Here is a 17,695-nt window from a genome sequence, read left to right on the forward strand (position 1 = left end):
TATAATCGCTCTAATGACAGATCTAGGGTAGTAGTCTGATTTGAGATGGTGGGTAGCGGGAGATCATTTCAGCTCTCTTGCAAACTGCCCCTGCTGCTGCCAACGGCAGAACCACAAAGTCTTGGTGTTGATGGCAAAAAGGCCAGAACCTTGATGGGCAGCGGCTGCTTACAGGCAGAGCATACTTCAAGAAGAGAACTAATTTCCTTTTAAGCACAAACAAGGAACGTAACTGGAAACCACCTCATGTGTCCTTTCCCCTAGTCATGTTGCTCAATGAAATTGAAAATGGGAGGCTGTCACCATACAACTATCAGGGCAAATAGAGGTGTGGAGAATGGAGCAAAGGGCCCTGTGGGTAGATCACCACTGCCGTTTTGTCAGCAATACATTTAAAATAAATGGATCTCACTTCTAAGAAATATTCATTTAATCAATGTTTAAATTATTTTTATTCCACAGTATACTTGGACCAGTGTTAATTTACTAGCATTTTTTAGTTTCAGACTTTTGAGTCTTACAGTTAGCTTTTTGTAATAAAATGTTTGTTTTTTTTCTCATTTCTCTAAATCTTAAATAAAGCGAAAGCGCTGGAAAAGTGCAGCAGGTCTGGCAGCGTCTGTACAGAGAGAAATAGAGATGATATTTTGAGTCCTGTACAAATCTTCTTTGAAACTTTCCAAAGAAGTCATGTTGAACTTGAAATGTTAACACTGTTTTTCACTCCACAGATGCTGCCAGACCTGCTGAGATTTTCCAGCACTTCCTTTTTATTTCAGGTCTTCAGCACCTGCAGTATTTTGTTTTCAGCCCACCAAATTTTAACTTGGGTCATTTTAATGTTGTGCAGAAAACTGGAGGAAGCGCCTTCCTATTGCGCATTTATGAGAAAACTGAAAACGTTTTTTAAGATTGTTATAAATTATGCACTCACCGCCAAGGGGGTAGGATGATAGAATCATAGAAACTCTACAGTGCAGAAGGAGGCCATCTGGCCCATCGAGTCTGCACTGACCACAATCCCACCCAGGCCCTACCCCCATATCCCTATATATTTACTGGCTAATCCCTCTAACCTACTCACCTCAGGACACCAAGGGGCAATTTTAGTATGGCCAATCAACCTAACCCGCACTGTGGGAGGAAATCGGAGCATCCGGAGGAAACCCATGCAGACACGAGGAGAATATGCAAACTCCATACAGACAGTGACCCAAGCTGGGAATCAAACCCAGGTCCCTGGAGCTGTGCAGCAGCAGTGCTAACCACTGTGCTACCGTGCTGCCCACAATGGGGGTGGTGTTGTATTTATCAAAGTAAAAAGTCTGACAACACCAGGTTTTAGTCCAACCGATTTATTTGATTGTAAACTCACAAGCTTTCGGGTTAGCCCCTTTGTCAGGTGAATGGAGAGTTCTGGCCTCAGACAGAGCATATAAAGCACAGACAGTTTAGAGATTACTGATTAGAATGCGAATCTTTACACCTAACCTGCTGTTCAAGTCCTGAAGTGGCTGACAATGTGTGTGGAAGGAGCACTGATCACAGGTTAAAGAGATGTGTATTGTCTCCAGACAGTACAGTAAGTGAGGTTTTGCAAACCCAGGCAAGTCACGGGGGTTACAGATAGTGTGACATGAACCCAAGATCCCTGTTGAGACAGTCCTCATGTGTGCGGAACTTGGCTATCAGTCTCTGTTCAGCGACTCTGCGCTGTCGTGTGTCACGAAGGCTGCCTTGGAGAATGCTTACCCGAAGGTCAGAGGCTGAATGCCTGTGACCACTGAAGTGTTCGCCAACAGGAAGGGAACAGTCTTGCCTGGTGATTGTCGAGCGATGTTCATTCATCCGTTGTCGTAGCGTCTGCATGGTCTCCCCAATGTACCATGCTTCGGGACATCCTTTCTTGCAACGTATCAGGTAGACAATGTTGGCCGAGTTGCAAGAGTATTTACCGTGTACCTGGTGGATGGTATTCTCACGTGTGATGATGGTATCCATGTCAATGATCCGGCATGTCTTGGAGAGGTTGCTGTGGCAAGGTTGTGTGGTGTTGTGGTCACTGTTCTCCTGAAGACTGGGTAGTTTGCTGCGAACAATGGTCTGTTTGAGGTTGCGTGGTTGTCTGAAGGCAGGAAGTGGGGGTGTGGGGATGGCCCTGGCGAGATGTTCGTCTTCATCAATGATATGTTGAAGACTCCGGAGAAGATGTCGTAGCTTCTCCGCTCCGGGGAAGTACTGGACGACGAAGGGTACTCTGTCCACTGTGTCCCGTGTTTGTCTTCTGAGGAGATCGGTGCGGTTTTTCGTTGTGGCGCATCGGAACTGTCGCTCTGAGTCGAGCGCCATATCCTGTTCTTATGAGGGCATCTTTCAGCGTCTGGAGGTGTCTGTCATGATCCTCCTCATCTGAGCAAATCCTGTGTATACGGAGGGCTTGTCCATAGGGGATGGCTTCTTTAACATGTTTAGGGTGGAAGCTGGAGAAGTGGAGCATTGTGAGATTGTCTGTGGGCTTGCGGTACAGTGCGGTGCTGAGGTGACCGTCCTTGATGGAGATGCATGTGTCCAAGAATGCAACTGATTCTGGGGAATAGTCCATGGTGAGTCTGATGGTGGGGTGGAATTTGTTGATATCATCATAAAGTTGTTTCAGTGATTGTTCACCATGAGGCCAAAGGAAGAAAATATCATCGATGTATCTAGTGTATAGCATCGGTTGAAGATTCTGTGCAGTGAAGAAGTCTTGTTCGAACTTGTGCATGAAGATGTTGGCATATTGAGGTGCAAATTTGGTCCCCATGGCTGTTCCGTGTGTCTGGATGAAAAACTCGTTGTTGAAGGTGAAGACATTGTGGTCCAGGATAAAGCGGATGAGTTGTAAAATTGCATCTAGAAACTGGCAGTTGTCAGCATTGAGTACTGAGGCAGTCGCAGCAATGCCATCGTTGTGGGGGATGTTGGTGTGGAGTGCCGAGACATCCATTGTGACGAGGAGTGTCCCTGGTTCAACTGCTCCATGTGTGCTGAGTTTCTGTAGGAAGTCCGTAGTATCGTGACAAAAGCTGGGGGTTTTTTGTACAATGGGTTTCAGGATGCCCTCGATGTAGCCAGAGAGGTTCTCACACAGAGTCCCATTGCCCGACACGATGGGACGGCCAGGTGTGTTTGCATTGTGTATCTTTGGGAGGCAGTAGAGATCTCCACTGCGGGGAGTACGTGGAATGAGAGCACGGAGGGTGCTCTGAAGGTCCGGATCAAAGGTCTTGATCAGATTGTTGAGTTGACGAGTGTGTTCTTTGGTCGGATCTGTGGGTAACTGTCTGCAGTGTTCCTCATTGTTTAGTTGTCGGTACACTTCTTTACAGTAATCCGTTCTGTTCAGTATGACGATGGCCCCTCCTTTGCTGGTTTGATGACAATGTTGCGGTTTGTCTTGAGAGCGTGGATGGCATTGCGTTGTGCTTGGGTGATGTTCGGGGCTGTCTTGTGAGTGTGGCTGATGAATCTGGTGTTAACGCACCTCCTGATGGTTTGGGCATACAAGTCCAGTCGAGGGCAGCGGCCTTCCGGAGGAGTCCAATTGGATTCCTTCCTGTTAGGTTGTTGCATTGCAGATTTATCAAAGCCAGTGTAATCAGTAGTTGAATCTGATGGGCAATAGAATCTTATTGAGGAGGGCACTTTGAAGCTAAGCCCACGCATAATCCAGCCAAACCTTTTGCCATCATAGCAGCTAATTTATTGGTAATTAGGTTATTTTGCTCATTGAATCAAAGAGCAGTAAAGATTGCAAATATTTTTGTACTTTAACCCCATCATCATTGCCAAGATCTAACATATATTAGGATGTACTTGTAAAGAGAGACTTTTGATTTGATTTATTATTGTCATGTGTATTAGCATACAATGAAAAGTATTGTTTCTTGTGCACTATACACACAAAGCATACCATTCATAGAGAAGGGAATGAGAATGTGCAGAATGTAGCGTTAGAGCCATAGTTCAGGTATAGAGAAAGATCAACTTAATGCGAGTACTCCATTCAAAAGCCTGGCTGCAGCAGGGAAGATGCTGTTCTTGAGTTGGTTGGTTATGTGACCTCAGAATTTTTTTTCTCTGACAGAAGAAAGTGAGTGTGTGACTGGGGTGCGTGGAATCTTTAATTATGCTGGCTGCTTTTCAGAGGCAGTAGGAAGTGTAGACAGAGTCGGAGGCTGGTTTTCACCCTATCACCTGTTTAAAGATACAGTTGTGCAATGGGTATGCTCATAATGAGAATTTTTTATTATTATTATTAAAAGAGGAAGCAGTACAGGTGCACAAACTATACAACTTCCAAAAAACAAATGAATTTCTGTGAATATTCACATTTGGCAAAATAACAACATTTTTCCCCTTTAAACTATTTTTAGAAATTAATTCTTAGCATTTGGTAAATATCTTCTGCATCTGATCTACTGGAACTTCAGCGCAGTGGCTAAATGGGGGGGAGAGGGATGATTTTCTTGGGAATCTCACATCTCCTAAAAGAAATGTAATCTCTCTCATCCTTTCCTAATAGGGCAACCAGAATACAATTAGAGTAACATTTTACAAGAGACTCTGTAACAACTGGTCATGCACCATAAGTATTAATACATTTGACATTAACCTCCAGCATTGTCTGTACGTGTTTTATACTATATATGTACACAATTCAAATCAGGAATCACCTGCGTTTTGAGCAGGAATTATAAGTTGTATCCCTTGCTATTTCTACAATCTATTAAAAATTGATCAAAGATTTATTCTCCCTTGAGAGAGATTTCCTGTTCAATAATAAATTGACCTATAGCGCAATCATACAATGAGAATATGACCGATACCCAATCGCAAAAGGCTATTAACCTTTATTTACATTAAGAAAACTATCCATTTTGATCCTGAGTCAGGTGAGTTTGCTTTCCAAAATTCTGTGCATTTCTCTGAAAAGTTGGTATCCTGCATCTCCTGTCATCTTACAAATATCAACTGCATGGACAACCACACTGCTTTCCTGCACTGTGTATGCAACTTGGTTACTGATTATTTATTCTGTCTCTTTCTCTATCCCAACCCCTACCCACCCACTCCAAGGCTGATACCAGTGCCCATGGTTGGTTTTAAGGAGCTGCTGAGGAGGCTTAAGTTCCAGGAACAGATGACAAAACAGCATCAAAGCAGACTGGATGTGAGTTGGGATTCCATCATGAAGAGCCATTTTTAGGCCATTGTTTCAGTTCTGTTTACTTAATCTTAGATTTCACTTGTTGCAAAAGTCTTCTGTGGTATGATGATAGTATAAGTTGTGCAGCAATGGTTTGGAATGTGCCCAGCCAGAACAAACTCTTGAGAATCCATTTTTTCTGTCACAAAGCTCGTTTTGGTGCAGTGATGATGAAGAAATTTTGTATCACTGTGCCATGCATATTGTTTCTTTGAACATGTTTGGAAACAGAAAAGTATAAGTAATTCAGGTTATCTCGAATTAACATCTTTATACAAATGGGTTTAATGATCAGTGGGGAGGCACAACTCATTGAAATGCCAGTTGGTGGCACTGCAGGATTTGATTTGATTTATTATTCTTGTGTATTATCATACAGTGAAAAGTATTGTTTCTTGCGCGCAAACAGGCAAAACATACTGTTCATAGAGAAGGAAACGAGAGAGTGCAAAATATAGTCGTAGCTGGGTTTAGAGAAAGATCAACTTAATGCAAGGTAAGTCCATTCAAAGGTCTGATGGCAGCAGGGAAGAAGCCGTTCTTGAATCAGTTGGTACATGATCTCAGACTTTTGTATGTTTTCCCAGATGAAAGAAGGTGGAAGAGAGAATGTCCAGGTTGCATGGAGTCTAGTTTGCATGATGGACTGGGCTACATTCACAAACTTTAGTCGTTTCTTGCTCTCTTGGGCAGAGCAGAAGCCGTACACTTTGGTAAATCAGACCACAAGGCTGTACTCCTGCTCCTGGCTTACAAACAAGAACTTAAGCCTGGAGAATCCATCAAAAAGTTGTGCAATGTTGGTCTGAGGAATAGGATGATCTCCTACGGGACTGCTTGGAATCAGTGGACTGGTCAGTATTTAAAAACTCTGCGACCAGCTTGAATAAGTACACCACTACAGTAACTGACTTCATTAGTAAATGTGTAGAAGTCTGTGTGCCAAAGAAGCAAATCCGTGTGTTCCCCATCTGAAAACCATGGATGAACAGGGATATCCACTGCTTGCTGAAGTCCAGGTCTGAGGCGTTCAAGTCAGGCGACACTGACCTATACAAGAAAGCCAGATACAATCGAAGGAGATCCATCAAAGATGCCAAAAAACAGTACCAAGCTAGCGACACCGACTCCCACCGACTATGGCAAAATCTGCAAGAGCTAAGAGGTTGCAAGATGAAGGCATGTAAAATCGCTGGCTGCAACGCACTTCTCCCTGATAAACTCAATACATTCTACACCTGTTTTCAGCAAGAGATCAGCGAGAGCATGCCCTCTACCCTGGAAGCCCTGGATGAACCTGTATCTAGGGTTACCATTGCAGATGTCAGAGCAGCCTTCTCAAAGGTAAACCCACAGAAAGTGACTGGCCCGGATGGGGTACCCCGATGTGCACTCAGATCCTGCAAGGATCAGCTGGCAGGGGTATTCGGACATCTTCAACCTCTCTTTACAACAATCTAAGGTCCCTATCTGTTTTCAAGAAAATGACCATCTTCCCAGTACCTAAAGAGAAACCAAGCAGCGTGCCTTAATGACTAACTGGTAGCTCTGATAGCCATCATTAAGAAGTGCTTCGAAAGGTTAGTCATGTCATGAATCAATTCCAGCCTCTTGAACTACCTGGATCCACTACAGTTTGCCTACCGCCACAACAGGTCCACAACAGATGCCATTTCCTTGGCCCTGCACTCAATCCTGGAACTGCTAGATTGCAAGGACATCTATGTCATACTCCTATTTATTGACTCTAGCTCAGTCTTCAAACACTATCATTCCCACAAAACTCATCTCCAAACTCCATGGCCTGGGCCTTGACACCTCCCTCTGCGACTCGTTCCAAAACTTCCTAACTCACAGGCCACAATCAGTAAGGATAGGCAAAACACCTCCTCCAAGATCATCCTCAACACCGGTGCCCCAGAAAGCTGAGTTCTCAGCCCCCTACTATATTCCTTTTGTACACCTATGACTTTATGGCCAAATTCCCCTCCAATTTGATTTTTCAAGTTTGCTTGTGACACCACCATAGTGGGTTGGATCTCAAACAAACAATGACAAGACAGAGAACAGGAATGAGATAAAGAATCTGGTGAAGTAATGTGGCAACAATAATCTCTCCTCAATGTCAGCAAAACGAAGGAGATTGTCATTGACTTCAGCAAGCATAAAAGAGCACATGCCCCTCTTGGTGGTATGAAGTAGAAAGGGTCGAGCACACCCCCCCCCCAGCCCCCCCATGCTAATATGTATAGTTAAGAAAGCCTACCAGTGCCTCTACTTTCTCAGAAGGCTAAGGGCAGCACAGTAGCACAGTGGTTAGCACTGCTGCTTCACAGCTCCAGGAGCCTGGGTTTGATTCTCGGTTCGGGTCATTGTGTGGAGTTTGCACATTCTCCTCGTGTCTGCGTGGGTTTCCTCTGGGTACTCTGGTTTCCTCCCACAGTCCAAAGATGTGCAGGTTAGGTTGATTGGCCATGCTACGAAATTGCCCCTTAGTATCCAGGGTAGCGGAAGTTAGAGGGATTAATGGGTAAAATATGTAGGGATATGGGGGTACGGCCTTCGTGGGATTGTGTTCGATGCAGACTCGATGGGCCGTAGGGCCTCTTTCTGCACTGTAGGGTTCTTGTATTTTATGATTCTATGAAATTTGACATGTCAGCTACAACTCTCTCCACCTTTTTTACAAATGAACCATAGAAAGCATTCTTTTTGGTTGCATCATAGCTTGGTATAGCTCCTGCTCTGCCCAAGACTGCAAGGAACTACAACAGGTCGTGAACGTAGCCCAATCCATCATGCAACCAGCCTCCCACCCATTGACTCTACCTGCACTTTCCGCTGCCTCGGCAAAGCAGTCAGCATAATTAAGGACCCGGACGTTCTCTCTTCTACCTTCTTCCATCGGGAGAAAGATACAAAACTCTGAGGTCATGTACCAATAGATTCGAACAGCTTCTTCCCTGCTGCCGTCAGACTTTTGAATGGACTTACCTCGCATTAAACTGATCTTTCTCTACACCCTGGCTATGACTGTAACAGTACTCCCATAACTCCAAATCCACCATTATAACCCCTAAGCCAATTCATGTCCACACTCACCATCCTTTGCCCTTACCCTCTCCGTGCCAACTTACTTTGTATTCTTTGACAGATCCTTGACAGCTTATAGTTCCAACAAGTTTATGCACAATTACATTTACTTTTAACAATTTGAAAGAGTGCCTTACTTCTCTCAAAGTTGTCCTGGGGCCATATACAAAAGGGTACCGTACCTTTCCAAAGGGGTAACTTGACTATCCAAATGAATCCACCTAATTCCAATACATATCTGCACTCTCTCGTTTCCTTCTGTATGAACTGTATGTTTTGTATAGCATGCAAGAAATAATACTTTTCACTGTATGTTAATACATGTGACAATAATAAATCAAATCAAACCTGTGATATAACCAGAAAGAATGCTTTCTATTATGCATCTGTAAAAGTTGGTGAGAGTCATAGCTGACCGTAAGACGTAGGAGCAGAATTAGACCACTCAGCCCATTGAGTCTGCTCTGCCATTCAATCATAGCTGACATGCCAAATTTCCTTAGTCTTCTGAGAAAGTCCAGGAATCGATCTGCTTATATAAAATCCAGACTGGAACTAAATGTACATCTTTCACTCAGCAGTTTTTGAATAGCGGATAAATTTGCTCCTGTCCTGCAAGATCTTGATTTTTGTTTATGCCATCACTCAAATGCGACCGATGTAAAGTTTAAGGCCCAGATTTTAGCTCCCAACTTGTGTTCTCAGACAGGAAAATTCCCACTTCTACAAACCCAACCTTTAAAACTGGCGTCCTGCAGTTGGGATTTTGTTCTGGGAGGGTGCTGGATTGAAAGGCAGCCTGCTGTACTCCCGCCCCCAGAACGGTTCGGAGACTGCCAGATGCGGAGGTGAGCTGGGCAGAAGGCCTATCCCTGTGCTCCAACACTTCTATTTAAAAATTCCTCCAGCACTTCACTTCAACCCCCACACACTCCCCATGCCACCTCATGGCCCCTCACATCACCAATGCAAACTTGAGCTCCTCTACCTACCTACATGCCCTCCTCAAACTCCCATAACTCCAAATCCACCATAATAACCCCTAAGCCAATTCATGTCCACACTCGCCATCCTTTGCCCTTACCCTCTCCATGCCAATTTACCTTGTATTCTTTGACAGATCCTTGACAGCTTACAGTTCCAAGAAGTTTATGCACTTTTTATGCACAATTACATTTACTTTTAACAATTTGAAAGAGTGCCTTACTTCTCTCAAAGTTGTCCTGGCGCCATTTACAAAAGGGTAGGGGATTAAGGGTTATGGGGAGAGGGCGGGAATGTGGAACTGAGCCACGACAGATCAGCCATGATCTTATTGAATGGCGGGGCAGGCTCGAAGGGCTGGATGGCCTACTCCTGCTCCTATTTCTTATGTTCTTATGTACCTTTCCAAAGGGGTAACTTGACTATCCAAATGAATTCACCTAATTCCAGTCAGCTCTTATGTGGTCTAATCTGCACACTCTAGCTTTCACAGACTTGGCTGACAAAAATTCCTCTTCAATGGCCAGCTGCCTCTGTGAAGTATACATGCACAAAGCCCAGCCCAATCTGAGTCCCACGCTGGTGAAAATAGCAAATGCTGTGTTTGGGGGCAGGGATTCAGAATTTCTGGGATTTTCATCACGAGGGAAAGCCTCCCATTGTAATGACAATCTGCTGAATTTCATACCTGTAATACTGCTATCTTTAACACATTCACAAATTCAGATAAGCAATCATCTGGTGTGTTTTCTCTAACCTCAAACACAGATTATATCTGAGGATGTGAATGAACTGCAGAAGAACCAGGCCACAACTGTAGCAAAGATAGCTCAGTACAAGAGAAAACTGATGGATCAAGCTCATAAAGTCTTGCAGGTAATTTAGTGTATTTACTTGTAATTTGTAGCCCAATTTAAAACATTTTTAATTTCCTCAAAAATGTGCATTTTATCGACATTATAGCTTTTGTTCTGCGACGTCAAGTAAGGAATTGTCTTGGATGAGATGTTTCAGAGCAGAACTGCTATGTTTGTGTTGTGTGGTATCCCATTCCAAATGCCTAATCACACTCATGATGTGCATTTCCACTATTTCCCACACCAGTCATCATCACCTCTGAGTAAAGTAGGTTCACAGTTGATGCTGAATGGTGAGGAATTTTATGTAATGGATGAATGCCCTTTGGGAACAAAAGTGAAGTTTACCCAGACTGACTTTGTTCATAGTCCCTGGAAACCAACTGCATTGAATTTTTTTTTCCATCTCATAATTCTCCTTGGACTTGAACACCAGTGCCTAAAGTGAAATAACAATATCTGAGCCACCATGTAACCCTCATCCCTGTGTGCTTAATCTTGTGATTTCATTGTTCCCTCCTCCCAAACATTTCCCAACTTGGATGGCACAGCAGTTAGTGCTGCTGTCTCTCAGCACTAGGGACCCAGGTTCAATCCTGGCCTTGGGTGACTGTCAGTGTGGAGTTTGCACATTCTCCCTGTATCTGCGTGGGTTTCCTCCAGGTGATCGGGTTTCCTCCCACGCTCCAAAGATTGGCAAGTTAGGTGGATTGGCCATGCTAAATTGCGCCTTAGTGTCCCAAGATGTGTAAGTTAGGGGGATTAGTGAGGTAAACATGTGGAGTTACGGGAATAAGACCTGGATAAGATGCTCCGTCGGAGAGTTGGTGCAGACCTGATGGGCTGAATGGCCTCCTTCTGCAATGTTGGGATTTTATGATTCTATTCTGAGTAACTGGGCATCTGGCTGCTACAGATCCTCTAAAGAATCCTCATTATTTAGTTTCATGGGATAGACGTGTTTACTTTGGCTCATTTGATCTCATTTTCCAGAGTCTTAAGCCCTACTGTCTTTCAGTCACAACATTTACTTCAATAAATTTGTCCAATGCCTTAGCTTCAGCCAGTCTTCTTGATAGTCTGTCACTGCTGTTGATCACACGTTTTGAAAAGCAATACCTTTCCACATCTGCCCTGGATTTTCCCCTCACAATCTGGTCACGTGTCATCTTGTTTTGTTGCCCTGATTTACAGGAGGATGTATTGTTTCAGGTTTGCTTTGCCTATCCCGTTAAGTATCTTATAACTGGATTAAATCCTATTTTATGTAATGCTTTCCAAGTCTGGAGAGCCTTGTTATTGAGTTGTTAATTATAGCCCTTCCGTCACACTTAGCCCCTGCTCTTTTCTCGGCACTGCCTTCAAGCTTGAGAGGTGAGGGGCATCAGTTTGCTGTATAGGCAGGGTGAGCTCTCCACAGACCAGCACTTCAACTCTTGAGCAATGCTGCTCTGGATTGTGCTGCCCAGGCCAGCAGTTTGCAGACATATGAAGTCTGGCTGTAAATGCAAGCAAAAGATTGAATTCAGATCAAGATTCTGAGATATGGCAAAATAAGAGATGTTCTGAAAACACGTAGCAGTCAGTCAGTGATGTTAAAGAGCATAGACAGGTTAAGACAGTTCAGGTGTCTAATCTGTCATCAGAACTCCTTTTTGCAGCAGATCTGGCATAATCTCTGTTTTCAAATTTTTCTATTTTTATTTCTGACGGATGCTTCCTATCTTTACCATTGATAACTTTGTGCCACTACAGCTTTGTACCATAATGTTACAATAGCAGTTAAAATTTTAATCGAGTTTGTACCCTGTTTTATTCAATAATTCATTTTAGATGACTGTTTTTCTATCTTTGTGCAAATAATTTTTAATTTTACTTGATATTTTAGCAGATTTGTATTCAGAATTTAATTTTGCAGAATCTCATTTTTGGAACAAAAATATTGCTTTGTGACGTAAAAGTTAGAAAGTTGGTTAATAGACATAAACCAGAGTAATATTAATCAGTGTTGCTCAGATTGAAGAAGTGTGGAATTCCAAGGTCAGTACTGATCTAAATTGTATATTAATGATTTGGACTTGAACAAAGTGATACAAAGGTTTTGCAAACAGTGTAAGGGGCTATAGGAGTATGTAAATGGATAAAGGGAATGGGTAGTAACAGTTTACTATAGAGAGGTGTGGCATTGTGTACTTTGGGAAAGAAACACTCAAAGGAAATGTGCAGAATGATGTGGATTATCACTGAGAAATGTGGATTCAATACATCATTCCTTGAAGGTGTGAATACAGGTAGATAAAACCATTCACAAAACACTAATAACATTTGGGATTTTGTATACAGGACATAGAGTACAAGAGCAAAGCAGTAATGATTATTTATGCAAGCCAATGTCTAAGCCACAATTAAGCTATTGGGTCCAGTTTTATTGAAATGATATCAAAACCATAAAAAGTAAAGCTTAGTTTCGTCAATGAAGAATTAAAAATTAAGGCCATTGTGAAGCAGCTTTTTTACTTTGTTTATGGTATGTGGACATTACTGGTATTACTGGCCAGCATTTACTACTTATTCCTAATTGCCCTTGAGAAGGTGAGTTACGTTTTCAAACCTCAGCAATCCATATAGAATCATAGAAACCCTATAGCGCAGAACGAGGCCATTTAGCCCACTGAGTCTGCAGCGACCACAATCCCACCTAGGCCCCACCCCTGTATCCTCACATATTTACCTGCTAATCCTCTAACCTACACATCCCAGAACACTAGAGGGCAATTTTAATATGGCCAATTAACCTAGCCTGTATATCTTTGGACTGTGGGAGGAAACTAGAGCACCTGGAGGAAACCCATGCAGACACGAGCAGAATGTGCAATCTCCTCATATTCAGTGACCCAAGCCTAGAATCGAACCCAGGTCCTTGGCCCTATGAAGCTACAGCGCCATTTCCTTAGCTGTTTACTTTGATTTTCTCTTCCTGTCCTTTCACTATACTTACCTTTCTTCTGCTCCATTACGTCAAATTGCGATATTATACTACGTGCGATACTATTCTATGATGTTCTGAAGTAGTTCAGCCATACTGGAAGTATATTTTCCTCTAGTCTGAAAAACAACTATTCCCCACAGCTCTCTCCTTACTGTCACTTCAGCCTGGTTTTGTTCCCTGCAGCACTCAAACAACCAATATTGTAATCACAAATGACACAACCAGTCAGCAGCATTTGAAATACCACCCCTCACCACCAGCATTGCCACCACCACCACCAATGATTCTCCTTCGTGGGACTGGTTTTGTCTTGTTCAATTCCTATCAATCAAGTTATAACCAGAGAATCTTTTGCTGTGACTTTGCTTTGAGCTTTCAAACCAATCCCTCGCTTGTTCCCAAAATCCATCCTTACACCTTCCCTCCTCCTATTTCTTATCTTGATGCTACCCTCTACAATATGTAATTAAACCTAAATTTATCATAATGTTGAGAGTGAGGAACTCCAAATTCTGACAAACCTTGGGCCTTCTGTGTTTGCAGAGCTCTATATTTTCATGTTGAGTCTCTCAGGCCTGTGAAAGTAGGAAAAAGGCATGAAAACCCAGGGAATTGAGTGCGCGGCTGCAATGTTAGACAGGTGTCCCAGGTAAGAGAGGTTCCAGTTAAGGAGAAAAAAACATAGAAAGAGGCTTTGATTAGAGAGAGGGTTGCAACTAGCTGACTAAGTGAAGTAAGTTATGGAGTAGCTACGTCCACAGTTCTGTTTGAGAGGGAGTTCCAGGATTTTGATGCAGGGATACTGAGGGAACAATGGTGTATGGGTGATGGATAGAGTGTCCATCAAGCGGGCTGCCTTGTTTTAGACATTAATGAATTTTTTGAGTGTAGCTGGAGCTGCACTGCTTCAGGGAAATAGAGAATATTCCATCACACTCCTGAACTGTGCCTTGTAGATGGTGGGCAGACTTTGGGAAGTCAGGGAGTCAGTTGCTCTCCTCAGAATTCCTAACCTCTGACCTCCTCTTGTTATATGGCTAGTCCAGTTCAGTTTCTGGTCAATTGTAATCACCAGGCTGTTGATAGTGGAGGATTAAGCGATGAGAATGCCATTGAATGTTGAGGGAAGATCCTGTCTTGTTGTTCATTGCCTGGTATTCATGTGGAGTGAATGTTACTTGTCGCACTTAAGTGCCATGAATGTGCCTAGTAACAAGCAATACGTAGAATGTAACAAAACTAATGGGTAGAAACCACCAGCATTTCAAAAGACATTTCACAGGATGAGTCTCCTAATAATGAGATTAACAGGCCGCAGACAGACCAGAAAAATACATTGCCATGCTAATAGGAGACACCTTAGCTAAATGATTGAACCATCAAGGGGAGAGACACATATCAATTATTAGAGCCACAGAAGCTGAGGGGACAGATAGCAAATACACAGAGAGAGCAATGAAAGGGAGAAATAATATAACTGCCAACACTCAGGAATGATGTGGATATGCCAGCGTTGGACTGGGGTAAACACAGTAAAAAGTCTGACAACACCGGGTTTTAGTCCAACCGAAAGCTTGTGAGTTTACTATCAAATAAATTGGTTGGACTAAAACCTGGTGTTGTCAGACTTTTTACAACGCTCAGGAAAGCAGTGAAGCAGATTTCACCTAGCAGCCTGGAAGCCTGTTCTAGTTGGCAGACAAGAAACAGGAGGCAGTTAAAACCATACCTTTGCTGAAGAGATGATTGCTAGAATAACTCCTCAGTCATGGACTGTGTGATAACCACAAGCTGGTCTATTGAAGTGGATATTGTTTTGGAAGAGGGACGTCCTGAAAGAGTTCAGGTCTGTTAAATATACTATGGATTAAAAAGGTTAATTACACAAACTGTAAGGTTGTGTTTAGTAGTTCCTATACATAACTATCTTGGATCATTATAGTCCTGTTTGTGAATCTGTGTCTTTATTGTAGTAAATAGTTTTCATACTATGACCAGGTTGATTACCACATGACTCGTCTCACCATTTCTGTAAACAGAATTACACTCACACCAAAAACCAGTGTTTCCAAGTTGGGACACCCTTGCAGATAACATCAGCTGGGTTCAAGACTACAGCTCAAGCCTAAATATTGTTCAGGTCTTGCTGCATATGGACACAAACTGTTTCAGTTTCTGAGGAGTCAGGAATGGTGCTGAACATTGTGCAATCAACACCGAGCATCCTCTTTTTGACATTATGACGGAGGGAAACTCATTGATGAATATCAGAAGATGGTTGTGCCTCTGATACTATCCTGAGGAACTCATACAGTGCTGTCCTGGGAATGAGATGATTGATCTTCAGTGATCACTTTTGTGCTCCAACCTGTGGAGAGTTTTCCCCTGATTCCTAGTGTCTTCTGTTTTGTTAGGGATTCTTAATGCCACGCGTTTAAATGCTGCCTTGATGTTGAGTGCAGTCACTCTCGCATCTTAGTTCAGCTCTTTTGTCCATGTATGAGCCAAGATTGAACAAAGGTCTGAGCTAAGTTGCCCTGGCTGAACCCAAATTGAGTATCAGTGAGCAGGTTCTTGCTGAGCAAGTGCCAGTTGGTACCATTGTTCATAACATCTTCCTTCGGATTGCTGATGAGTGAGAGTAGACTGATGGGACAGTACTTGGCTGTGTTGGATTTGTCCTGCCTTTTGTAGATGAGACAAACTGGGCAAGTTTCCACATTGTTGGGCGTATGTCAGTGTTGTAGCTGTCCTGGAACAGATTGGCTAGGGGCATGGCTAGTTCTGGAGCTCAAGTCTTCAATACTACTGCCAGAATATTGTCAAGGCCCTTATCTTTGCAGTATGTAGTGCTTTCAGCTGTTTCTTGGTATCACGTGGAGCCAGTCGAAATGGCTGAAGACTGACATCTGTGATGCTGAGGATCTCTGGAGGAAGCTGAGATGGATCATCCACCTGGCACTGCTAGCTGAAGAGCGCTGTAAATACCTCCGCTTTATCTTTTGCACTACTGTTCTGGGCTCCCCATCATTGATGATAGGAATGTTTCTGGAGCCACCTGCTTCAGACTATCATTTAATTGTCCACCACCATTCACAGATTCATCAGCTGAGGTGATAAATAGCAGGAGATTTCCTTGCCCATATTTGACCTGATATCATGAGGCTTCATGAGGTCCGGAATCAATGCTGCGGATTTTCAGAGCAATTCTCTTCTGGTTGTACGCTACAGTGCTGTCTGCCACCTCTACTCTGGAACAGGACCTAACCAGGGCTGGTTTTGATGGCTTATCCAGGACATTGTATGGGGGGGGAGCGGGGTGTGGTATGATCCTATGAGTGTGTCTTTGACAGTTCTCCTAATTTTGGTACAAGTTACCACATATTAGTATGGAGGATGTGGCATAGCTGACGAGGCTGGGTCAAGCAACTAAATGGCTTACTGGGCATTTCAGAGAGGAGTTAAGAGTCAATCACATTGCTGTGGATCCAAAGCCACATGTAGATTTAAACCCAGGTATGAACAGCAGAAAAGGACATTAGTGAACCAGATGCATTTTTACAACAACCAACATGGTTTTGTCATCATCATAAGACTAGCTTTTTTTTATTCCAGATTTTAGTTATCGATTTTCAGTTTTACCAGCTGCTGTGGTGGAATTTGAGTCCATGTACCCAGAACAATATCTTGGACCGCTTTATTACTAGTCCAGTGAGATTATCACTACACCATTGCCTCCCCTTATCTTGAGATGTGTCATTATGTTAAATGTGCTATCTAAGTAGAAAAAAAGTTTGCAGTTTATTTATTAGTGTCACCAGTAGGCTTACATTAACGCTGCAGTGAAGTTACTGTGAAAATCCCCTAGTCACTGTTTGGGTACATTGAGGGAGAATTTAGCATGGCCAGCGCACCTTACCAGTAAGTCTTTCGGACTGTGGGAGGAAACTGGAGCACCTGGAGGAAATCCGCGCATACGTGGGGAAAATGTGCAGACGCCACACAGGCTGTGACCCAAACCAGAAATCCAACCCAGACTACTGGTGCTGAGGCAGCAGTGCTAATCACAGGGAGACGGGACTATTTTTTACTGACACCGAAGCCTGAGATTTATTCTGTATTTTTGAAACCATGAAGTATTTTGATAGAATTAATAGGTAAAGAATATTTTTGCTGCTTATGTATGATCAGTGAGTTAAAATTGTTACTCAGAAGGATATTGTGAGAAATGTCTTTACACAGCAGAATTTTGATGCATGTAAATATTGAGACAGACATCATTCCATCTTTTAAGAGAAAATTGGGCATACAGAAGAACTTGTGTTTTTATATAAAGCCTTCATGACTCTAGGATATCCCAAAGCACTTTTTGCAGAGACCCAGCACATGTGCAATGGGCTGAATGGCTGCTTCTGTGCTGTAACCATTCTACGACTCTATGATTTCTTTTTACAATCAACAAAATATTTCATGAAGTATAGTTGCTTTTGCAGTGTAGGAAACAAGATAGCCAATTTGCACACA

General features: G+C 42.9%; 1 protein-coding gene across 2 annotated transcripts in view; it reads left to right on the plus strand.

The window, feature by feature from the left end:
* Positions 1-17,695, plus strand: part of nup54 (nucleoporin 54) — a 57,596-nt gene that overhangs the window by 36,788 nt on the left and 3,113 nt on the right. For both annotated transcript variants that reach the window (XM_080190801.1, XM_080190811.1), the window contains 2 exons: positions 5,119-5,212; positions 10,094-10,201. In XM_080190801.1, the coding sequence (XP_080046927.1) occupies positions 5,119-5,212; positions 10,094-10,201 (202 nt within the window). The remainder of the gene's footprint in view (positions 1-5,118; positions 5,213-10,093; positions 10,202-17,695) is intronic.

The sequence above is a fragment of the Carcharhinus amblyrhynchos genome, chromosome 1, assembly GCF_965287045.1.
Source record: "Carcharhinus amblyrhynchos chromosome 1, sCarAmb.v2.hapA, whole genome shotgun sequence".
Classification (NCBI taxonomy): domain Eukaryota; kingdom Metazoa; phylum Chordata; class Chondrichthyes; order Carcharhiniformes; family Carcharhinidae; genus Carcharhinus; species Carcharhinus amblyrhynchos.